Below are 10,522 nucleotides of genomic sequence, written 5' to 3' on the forward strand. Positions count from 1 at the left end.
AGGAGTCACGTAAGTCCCGCGTCCCAGCTGCAGCTGCGGAGCCGAGTTCCTCGACCCCAAGCACAAGGCCTGAGAACAGCCAGGGCTGCAGCTGGGACCCGGCGCAGCTCCTCGCGCCTGCTCCGTGCCCGCAGCAGGGACTCGTGCCCCTTCCAGCACCCAGGCAGCGCAGCAGGGCAGGGGCAAGCCCGTCCCGGGACACGCACGGCACTGGCCTCACCGCTTGCACACGCAGAGCACCCTCAGGAACAGGGCTGAGCGCTGGTTCACTTGTGTCTGTACGGAAAGCCCAGAGGAGCCTGCGGGGACGGGCATTTTCAAATCAGTGCAAGTATCTGCGTGGTGTTTATGCTACTATCGTACTAAAGTGACAGACCAGCGGCCCCTCTGCACCCAGAGCAGACCACCAACAAGGCGCACGCTGTGCAGGGCCAGTGCCCCAGGCACATCAGCAGCCGCTGCTGAGCTCCCAGCAGCTCCAGTGTCCCAGCGGCACTGGTGCCACCATGTGCTCTGCAGGCTGCAGCCTCAGCACGGGCAGCTGCCAGCTGTCTCTGCTTTCCTGCGCCCACCTACAGCACGGCCACTCACCCATGGTCATTCCTTGAAGTGCCACCAGAAGACACAATCTGCGAACAGACGCGGATGGGCTGGCGATGCGCAAGCGGCAGGCACAATTTCTACACAAAGTTCGCGCAAACAGACCAGTCACAGGATTTTATTTAAGGTCCAAGTTCAAGACATTGCCTGGAGGACAACCATTTTTTCCCTGGATTTGCACGCTGGATCCAGGCAACAGAGCATGCTGTTTCTCCTCACCCACCAGCCAGCACCCACGTTTCCGATCACTTGGCAGAACCAGCTGCCGTGCAATGCAGCGCACCTCTGCCTCCCCATCACCCACGCAAGCACCCCGCTCCTCTCCCATGCGTGCATTCCTCCTTCGCCGAGAAAAGCACCAGAACGGTGAATCAAGCTCTCCCCTTGCCCATCCCTTTTGCTCTACGCGCCCTGCTGTGGCACTGCCTTTCCCAGCTCATGGATGGCCCCGTTCTCCAGTACCTCCACCTTCCCCTCGCCTGGCTGCAGCACGGTGGCCACCATAGCCCTGGCCACCGTTTCCACAGGCACCGAGTAGGCGGTGGGGAAGACGCGAGCCACAAGGCCCAGGAACTGCTGGGCCACCCACTCCGTGGGCCGGGACTCCTGACGCTTGCACAGCAGAACCCTGCAGAGTGAGGAGGCAAGGTGGGTCAGCCCGAAACCATTCCCCGGGGAAAAGCCCGGGACTGGGTTCTTCAGCTGCTAAACCCACATCAGGGCTGTGGGGCTTCGGCGGGGTCCCTCAACGTGACTGAGCTGAGCCCTGGGACACTAAGCTCCTTGCCCCGCAGTGCTGCCAAAAGCAGGATGGCAGGTCTCCCAGGCAGCAAGAGCAGAGTGTGGCCATGAGGAACCCCCCCCGCATAAAGCCAAGGTCTGCGTGGAGAAAGCTTTGACCTATGTCCCCCAGCCTCTGCTCTCAACCCAACCCTCTTCTTGCACAGCACGTGACACTAGCGTCGGGATGGGCCGTGGGCAGGACAGGAGTTGCACTTGCAGCTGGGGGCTTTCTCCACTTCCCTCCCCAGCCCTCCCCTCATGCATCCATTCTCCGTCCCCCAGCCCGCTGCCCTGGCAACCTTCCACCCGCGTCCCGCGCCCTCCCTCCCGCACAGCTACTCACGCTGGCCGGAGGATGGTACAGCGATCAAAACCAACAGCCTGGACCAGGTTCTCCACTTCTCCCTGTCAGAGCAGTCAGGCAGGATGAGAGGAGACAAGGATGACTGCAACCACCCCCCCTGTCGCCCTGTGCCTTGGAAGGAGAGTTGCCGAGCCGTGGGCAGGACGACACCGGTGCCAATGCAAAGCTGGTACAGGCCAGGCACGGCCTGGGCAGCGAGCAGCTCTCCAGGGAAAGACGGCGTGGGGGTGAGTGTCCACAGTGGACACACGGACCTTTGGTCAGCAGCGCTCCCTTGCAACCATCACGCTAACTACAGCTGGACACCGTGTCCAGCCAGGGGGTCCTAGCACACAGCACTGGCCAACAGCAGCAAGTCCAGCAGATGTCAGGGGCTGCAGCACACAACGTACGGCAAAGAAACCTCTGCGACAGGTACGGTGCCACCAAGGGAGCCTATGGGCTCTCCACCCCTGGACAGCTCACGCCTCACCTGGACATGGCCCTGAGCCTCCCCACCTAGCTGTGAAGCCACCCCAGCTTGGGGCTGGGCTGGAGACTGCAGAGGACCTTCCTGTGGTTTGAAGAGGGAGATGGATGCTGCACGCAGGGGCTGATGCTCCTTTGGACGATGCCAGTCGCACAGCTGTCCGGCCAGCCCCCTCCCCTTGTCCCCCCGCACCAGGAGGACCCCCGGAGCCATCTCCATCTCTCGAGCTCTCCCCAGCACCCCAGCGTTCCGTGCCTCCCGCACCAGGAGCCCGCCGCTCACCTTCACGCGGAGGTAGAGGAAGGGGCTGTGCAGGTCGGCCCCCCGCGAGGACTGCAGGACAAAGTGCTGGCAGCCCCCCGCCCGCGCCAGCTCCGCCGCCTGCGCCACGTAGTCCCGGTCCACGCGGACGAAGCCGCTCTGCGGGGAGAGGGGAGCGGGGGGGTCAACACGGCAGGGCCAGGGCAGGACCCCCGCCCCGGGGCGTGCGGGGGTCCCACTCACTGCGCCGGCCTTGGCCCTGGTGGTGCCCAGGCAGCAGAAGCCCACGTCGTGTCCCTGGAAGGCGGCGGCGTGCTCGCCCAGCCGCTCGAAGTCCACCACCGCCTGCTCCTGCGGGGACGCCGCGGGTCAGCCCACCGGCCCGGGACCCCCGGCCCCCCCGGGACCCCCGGCCCCCCCGGGACCCCCGGCCCCGCGCACCACGGCCGCCCCGCTCTCCTCGGGCAGGCTCAGCCGGCGCCGCCCGATCAGCGTCACCCTGGCGAAGAGCCGCCGGGACAGCAGCTCCCGCAGCAGCGCCCGGCCCGTCTCCCCCGAGGCGCCCAGCACGAAGCAGGCCCTGCCGCCGCCGCCGCCACCCGCCGCCATGCCGGGGGGGCGGGCCCGGCAGGGCGGCGCCGGGCTCTGTCCGCCTGCGCGGCGGGGTGACCTGTTAGCCGGGATGGGAGATAGAGCACACCGAGGCGTCGTGTTACTGCCTGCGAGGGGGGGGGGTCGCTTACGATTACGTTGCATGTTTATGCAGTAAAAAATGTTAAAAAAAAAATGTTCGCGCCGCTCGCTAGCCATACCCCCCCAGCCACGGTTCGTTCTCATCTCCCCTCGGCTTAAAGGCACAGTGCTCCTAAAATTCCCCCGGCACGCTGAGCGGGTGCGGGTCTCTGCCTGGGCCGGGGTCCCCAGCTCAGGGGGTCTGGTGTTTAGCATTATAATGAGGGTAGTTCCATTAATTCCAGGAATTGTCAGTTCTGCTGCCAAGTCTGCAGCACACATAAAACATTCTGATTAATGGAGCACCTCTCCTATGAGGACAGGCTGAGGGAGCTCGGGCTGTTCAGCCTGGAGAAGAGAAGGCTCCGGGGTGACCTTAGAGCAGCTGCCAGTGCCTGACGGGGCCTGCAGGAAGGATGGAGAGGGGCTTTCACAAGGGTGTGTAGTGACAGAACGAGGGGGAACGGCTCTAAGCTAAAAGAGGGCAGATTTAGATTAGATATTAGGAACAAATTCTTCACCACGAGGGTGGTGAGGCCCTGGCCCAGGTTGCCCAGAGAAGCTGTGGCTGCCCCCTCCCTGGCAGTGTTCAAGGCCAGGTTGGATGGAGCTCTGAGCAACCTGGTCTGGTGGAAGATGTCCCTGCCCATGGCAGGGGGGTTGGAACCAGATGATCTTTGGTCCCTTCCAACCCAAACTGTTCTGTGATTCTATGATTAACCGCCCTCAAGGTCCAGTTGCTGCAGCGTGTTCTCGGTTGAAGCTACCAAGCGTTTGTTCTTCTGACTGGAGATGACTTCATGCCCCCCACTCCTCAGCAATCTCTGTGCTTGAACAAGTCTGTAACCATCAGGTGCTCCTTACCTGGAACACTGCCTGCTAGTTAGATTAGATACTTCTTCATGAGTGAGTAACTACCCTTAAATTATCACCTTATTCTTAACTGTTAGTTCACGTGATTAAAATACATCTACATGTACGTCAGCAAGGTAACAGGCGGACTCCTCCCGGCAGGCACAAGCGTCAGTGAGCACACTGCAGTGAAACACAAGACCAGACCTTTTTCAGGGGCTGGGGGAGGCTGCCGGGGGGACTGCAGGGTCTCTGACCCCCCCGAGCGCAGGGCTGCCCCAGGGGACCCCCCTCAGCCTCGCTGCTCTCCCATCCCGCAGGGAAGGATGTCTGCTCCTGCCCCTGCTGCTGTCCCCGCTGCTGTCCCCGCTCCTGTCCCTCCACCCAGGTCCTTGCGGTGGCAGAGCGCACGGCAGAAAGTGTCCCTGGAGGGTCTCTGTGCCCTCCCCGCTCGGGTGGAGGGGTTGTGTCCCGGGGGGGGGATGCTCAGAGGGGTCTGTGACCTGCCGCGCACCTCCTTCCCCAAACCCCCTGGGCTTGGTGTGCGATGCGGACCGGGGTGCCCTGCAGCCATGTCCGCTGGACACGAGGCGAGTCACCCCCCGGGCACCACCGCTGGACCCAGCCATGGCTGCGGGACCCGCACCCCAGGGGTGATGGCAGCCCCATGGTGACTCCAGCAAGGGGGCCAGGGGATGGAGCCCGCTTGCTGGGGGACCCTGGCCAGGCAGGTCCTGGGGAGCGCTGGCAAGCACAGACCCTCTGCCCCAGATCCCTGCCGGGAGGTTGTCCCTCTGACAGGGGCAATGGCAGACATGACCTGGGGAGGGCCAGGTCCCACCGGGATCCAGCCCTGGGCATGGCTCTGGAGCGGGCGTGTGGGAACCCGGGGGCTCTGCGCAGCCGCTCCCACGGGCAGCGTCAAGGGGCCCCAGGGCACCCTGATCCCGTTTGTCCTGATTCCTGGGGAGGGAGGTGCAGAGGCCTGAATGGTGGATCAGCCAGGCGATTTTCCAGCCCGGAGTGTCCACCAAGAGCTCTTCTCGGCCGAGGGCTGAGGATGAATCCTCGGCGCACGTGCCACGTGCGAGGCAGGACGCGCGTCATGACCGTCACCGGGTTAATGGCTGGCATCCCGCTCTGCCTGCCAGTGTGCCGCCGGCACCCCACGGCCACGCACCCCGTCCGGCGGGCTGCACCTCGCTGCCGCAGGCAAACCCAGGTGGGTGCAGGAGGGGGAGACCGGGATATGCCAGAGCCTGGGGACAGCGGGGTGGCACAGCCCCGGACGGGCTGGGCGAGGAGCACTGGGGAGTGCTGGGGAGTGGGAGGGGAACTGTAGAGTACAACAGCGCGGGGTGTTGGCAGCGATGTAAATGGGGCACGCAGCGTGCTATGGGGTGCGTGAGGTGGTGGGGATACCTCTGGGGAGGAGGGGGATCGGGATGCATGGGGGCCATGCCGCGCTCCCGCCGCTCATGGTGCTGCTTCTCCTCCACATCAGGGCTCAGCGGGGCTGGCCGGGCGCTGGGGCGGCTGTTCTCCCAGCAGCATGGAGGCGCGGTGCCGGCACAGCGCGGCGTTCGACTGCACGCCGCAGCCGGCAGCCTGCTGCCCAAACTGGATGGCCAAGCTGCCCGACGCCCTGCCCCTCTCCCGCCTCTCCATCCCCGGCACGCACGACTCCCTCAGCCTGTTCGGCGGCCGGCGGCTGCGGTGCCAGAGCTGGGGGCTGGAGGCCCAGCTGGCGGCCGGCGTCCGATTCCTGGACGTGCGCTGCAAGCTGGCGCGGGGCGAGCTCCACGTCTACCACCTCTGCACCTTCCAGCGGGCCAGCCTGCGCGGGGTCCTGCGCCGCACCCTGCGCTTCCTCCATGCCCACCCCGGCGAGGCCGTGCTCATGCGCATCAAGGAGGAGCTGCCCATCTTCCCCCGGCACAGCTTCGCCACCCGGCTCCAACGCTGCTTGCTGGAGGAGGGACAGGGCCGCGTGTGGTGCCGAGAGGAGGTGCCGACGCTGGGCCAGGTGCGGGGGAAGATTGTGGTGCTGGAGGCGCTGGCACGGGAGGTGCTGGGCATCCCCTACGAGCAGCTGAGCATCAGCGACGCCTGGAACGTGCTCTCACTGGAGCGCAAGTGGGCCCGGGCGCGGCGGCACCTGGAGCGGGCGGCCGGCGGGGACCCCGCCACCATGCACCTCACCTTCTGCTCCGGCAACGGGCTCTTCACCTGCCCCGAGGAGGTGGCCCGCTTCGTGAACCCCCGCTGCTACCAGCACCTGCAGCGCCGGCGCAGGCAGCCCGTGCGCTGGGGGGTGGTCATCATGGACTTCCCCGGAACAGGGCTCCTGCGGCTCATCGTGGAGAGCAACGCCCCGCACGCCAGCGGACACAGCACGGGGGCCCCCAGCACCCCCGCGGCATCCCCACGGCACCCCCATGGCAGAGGGGACCAGCGCCGCAGCCGGCACAGCTTCGCTCGCTGCCCGCACCAGTGTCCGTCGGGACAGACGCTGGTCCCAGCCCCACGCCTTTGTCGAAGGACGTCAGCGCCCGTAGAGCAAAAGCGGGGTCCTAGCTCTTGCTGGGTGCTGGGAAGCCTTCGCGTGAGGTCGGTGTGACAGCGCCAGAGCCGCAGAGGAGGGTCGGTGGCGGTGGTTGGAGCTGGACAGCCTGGGCAGCTCCCCTTGCACGCGGCTCTCCCCCGAGGAGCCAGGTATGGTCCCGGCGTGGGGCTGGGCCCGCTGAGTCCCAGCAGAGCAGCAGGCATGGGGTGGAGGAAGAACATCCTGCCTTGCCTCCTCTCGGGCCGGTGAGTCCACCCGAAATGCCTCTCTGCAAAACAGCCCTTTTCCTTTCAAGGGTAAATAGAAATAAAAAGAAGCTAGGAAAGTGCTCCCTATGTTGCCTTCCAGTTTCCAAGCAGAAACAACCTCTTGCTCTGGCTGCTTAGCCGTGGAGGAGCCTGCACCCCTCTGCCCATGGCCAAAGCACAGCTAAAATGGTGTTTGCAGCCATCTTGCTTTTGAAGCAGAGCTGCGAGAGGTCAGAGGAGGAGGAATTCAGTTCAAAGGTGACAGCAAATGTTCGGAACATCCTTCACCTCGTTATTTTAGCTTTTGTCTTTTTCTTGCAGGGGCTTGCCCCAAAAGTCAGGACTGTTAGAGAGGGGCAGCTTCAGCAGGCGCCGCCGACCCCGTGCCCGGAGAGCTGGATGGCCACAGCAACAGTGCTTCGGACGGGGCTCCTGGGATGCCGGGGGATGCCGCACGGGGCAAAGCGGTGTGGACGGGGCAGTGCACAGATCCGCAAAAGCGAAATGGTTGAGATGTAAGAAAGACCTTGGAACGCACGTTGTGCCAGCACCTGCTCCACCCGCAGAAAATAAATTGGCAATTTAAATAGACTGGCAAGTCTCAGGACACGGTAGCTGCTTGGAGCAGAAAGGTAGCCGAGATCCCAGGGGAGAAAGCATCAGACTGCTGGCTGCGCTGAAGCAGGGAGGTGACAAAGAGCAGAGGAAAGCTCAGCCTCATCCTGCGAAAAGGAGTGGAACGTCCTCAGGGATGCCACCATCTCAGGGGAGAAAGCAGCTGGGCCCAGTGCCTGCCGGAGGGGATGCGGCAGGATTTCCTGGCCGGAGCAGAGGACGGTGTTTGCTCCACGGGCTGGCCCTGGCTGGAGACGTCACTCTCAGGGCTGAGTATGTTCATCTGCCGGCCCCGGGCGGGCTGCGGCAGCTCTGCTCCGGGAGCCCGGGAGGACAGAGCCCACGCTGCAAAGAGCCAGACAGGAGGGGAGGGGAGCCGGCCATCGTGCGCAGGGGGTGACGGAGGTGACAAGTAGAGGAATCTGTCACTGGGCTTGCCTTGTGAGACAGGAGAAGGCTGAAATCTCTGCATTAAACCAGACATGTGACAAAAGCACTGGTGATGTCTGGGGTGTCGGTGGCCTGCTCCGTTGGCTGCCACCGCCTCCACCGCCTGCGGCTGTTGCCCCATGTTGAGCCAGCATAACGGCTCCAGGTGTCACTCCCGTGCTGAGAAGATGGGTGCCATCGAGGGAGGGCCAGGCGGGTCGGTGGCCAAGCCCAGCCCTCCAGGGACGCACGGTGCCATGGGGAGCCTGGAGCATGGTCCCCAGGAGCGTGGTGGTTCTGCTCTCGCTTGGGGCAAAGGCTGCCTGCGTGTCGGCGGGGCTGCCCCTGCATGCGGCACATCCCCAGAGCTGCACCCCAGCACCCTGTACCCACCCTGTGCCCCGGCTCGCTGGCAGGGCAGAGGAGCTGCCTGGGGTTCCCCAGGGTGGGCAGAGCCGCTTGTTTACTCCCTGCCACACGAGCAGTGAGATAACTGCGGTGTTATCTACAGCCCCGGCATCCTGTTTGGCGAACCCTTATCCGTGCCACTCATGTGTCGCTGCTGCCAGGCGCCAGGGAGCTGGCAGGCAGCGTGGGCAGGGGTACCCGGCGGGCAGCGGTGCCCAGCGAAAAGGATGTCCATCACCAGTGTGGTGGGGGAAAGGCACAAGGCAGAAAGTTGTCCTACAGCTGAGACTGAAGAAACATCTCTCAGAGGGACCTTGCGGGGTGGGCACAAGTGATTTGCCCAAAACTGCCCCTGCACCCCACAGCCAGTGCTGCCCCAGCACTGCGGGGTCCCTACAGGTGGGGGACATGGGGTGCCACGGCCCATGGGCTGTCTCGGAAGCATCCCCGTGCTTCTGGCCCCAGCTAATTCTTGCAACCACCTCACCCCCTCCAAGCCAGGGCGGCACTCGGATAACCCTGTGACCAAACATTTTCAACTTGTGAGAAAGATTTTATCGGGCGCTGCTCTCCTCCAGGGCCGTCAGAGGAAGGGCCGGCTGCTGGGGCCGAGGGCCGGGCGTTGTGCTGGGAGACATGCCCAAAGGCACCCTGCAGCTCAGGGACACCCTTTGGGTCAAACACCCTCTGGGGACCTGTGGGGGGGGGACCCATCGCTGCCCATGCTCAGGAGGTGCCTCCGAAGCTGCCGCTCACCAGAGCGTTGCAGGACCTGGGGAGAGCCACCTTGGTCCCCAGGGTGGAATGGGGGGGGACAGCAGGAGCAGGGCTGCACCCCAGCAGTGGGCTGCTGAGCCCTCCCCGGCGGCAGGGGCAAGGGGAGCGGGGGCTCCCCAGGAAGGTGCCCACTGTATCGCCGGCAGCAGCCGAGCCGGGCAGGCTGTGTCAGGGTGACTCAGTTCCTCTGCGGTTTGCCAGGGGACATTGCACAAGGAGGGGAACGGGCTGTGCCATTGCGGGGTGGGAGCTTCTGCTGCAAACACCACAAGCGTGCCTCTGCAGCGGGGGGTGCGGCGTGCTGGTGGTGGGGGTGCCCCTTGCACCCCCTTGCCCCCAGGGCCTCACTCCACCGGGTCCTGGGTGCTCGCTGGGGACACAGTGTGGGGAGCAGCCTGCCCTTGGCCATGGATCTCTGCAGCGGCTGAGCCCCGGGGCAGCCACGCGCCTCTGCCAGCACCCACCTCCCCATGCAGCACGTCCAGCCCCTGTCACCGTAGGTCCCATCCGCACCCGGGCGCTCCCAGCACCGTCGGGATGCTCGTGCAGGCACCACACAGCACCCAGCCTGCGGCACGGCCAAGCACTCCGGGAGGGAGCAGAGCTGAGCCGCTTGCCCCCGGCGAGCCCTGCGGTCGCAGCCTGCGGGTGGGTTGCCCAACCCCACCAGCCCCACAGCACCCTCGGCAGCAGTTCGGAGCTGCCACACGTGGGGCACTCGTGCCCCTTCCCCACAGATACAGCCCCTGGGAGAGAGCATCCCCTCCGTCTGTGGGTGTGGGCTGGGGCATGGCAAAGGGGACACGTTGCCATTCCAGCTCCCTGCAGCGCCCAGAGGGACGGTGACCTTGGAAACCACTTGAGTTACGAAAGGGCTCTTGGTGATTAGCGAGCTCCCAGCAGAGCTGCTTCGGGTCTTCTCTCCCTCCCACCACGTATAGCTTTTTCCACTACCTGCAAAGCAGCCCTTGGTACCCGTCCTGCCGTGCAGGACCCCCTCTCCGAGCCCAGGTACCCACAGGCACAGGGTACCTGTCTCCACAAACAGCTTTCAACTCGGCCACATTCTGCCCTTCACAGTGGCAGCCTCTGGGTCTCAGCTACCTTGCTTCCGTTTTTTTAAAACAATACCAGAATCTATTTGCAGTTGCAAAAATAAAGGTGGGAATATTTTTTTCTACTGCTCTGCCCTACCGTGTCGGGTCTCAGCAGAAGTGAAACTGGCAGGGGCACAGCCTGCTCCCCCCAGGGCTGTGCACCCACGAGCACCCCTCTGACTCCCGCCGGGTCTCCCACCACACGGGAGAGGCAGTTCCCACCCTGCCCAGGTGACCTTCAGCGTTTGGAGATGCTCTCCTGCGCTGGCAGCTGCCCCTCAGCCTCTCTGCCCGCCCGGCTGCTTCTTCCCTTGCCGTGAC

General features: G+C 64.6%; 2 protein-coding genes across 4 annotated transcripts; one reads left to right on the forward strand and one right to left on the reverse strand.

Annotated features, from left to right (window-relative positions):
* Positions 1-702: 702 nt before the first annotated feature.
* On the reverse strand, positions 703-3,105 carry HTATIP2 (HIV-1 Tat interactive protein 2). 3 transcript variants are annotated; one of them, XM_075424106.1, is made up of 5 exons: positions 2,919-3,105; positions 2,721-2,822; positions 2,499-2,636; positions 1,727-1,788; positions 703-1,228 (listed from the first exon to the last, which is right to left on the reverse strand). In XM_075424106.1, exons 1-5 carry the CDS (start codon positions 3,084-3,086, stop codon positions 1,003-1,005), a joined length of 696 nt encoding a protein of 231 aa, XP_075280221.1. In that variant the 5' UTR covers positions 3,087-3,105; the 3' UTR covers positions 703-1,002. The 3 variants fall into 3 exon arrangements, with proteins under 3 accessions (XP_075280221.1, XP_075280220.1, XP_075280222.1); XM_075424105.1 differs by having other exon boundaries at positions 2,721-2,828; XM_075424107.1 differs by lacking the exon at positions 2,721-2,822.
* A 2,508-nt stretch (positions 3,106-5,613) lies between these two features.
* On the forward strand, positions 5,614-6,681 carry LOC142361700 (1-phosphatidylinositol phosphodiesterase-like). Its single transcript, XM_075424097.1, has one exon. The coding sequence runs from the start codon at positions 5,614-5,616 to the stop codon at positions 6,679-6,681; it is 1,068 nt and encodes a 355-aa protein (XP_075280212.1).
* The last annotated feature ends 3,841 nt before the right edge of the window (positions 6,682-10,522 follow it).

This window comes from Opisthocomus hoazin, chromosome 6 (assembly GCF_030867145.1).
Source record: "Opisthocomus hoazin isolate bOpiHoa1 chromosome 6, bOpiHoa1.hap1, whole genome shotgun sequence".
In the NCBI taxonomy this organism is placed as follows: Eukaryota; Metazoa; Chordata; class Aves; order Opisthocomiformes; family Opisthocomidae; genus Opisthocomus; species Opisthocomus hoazin.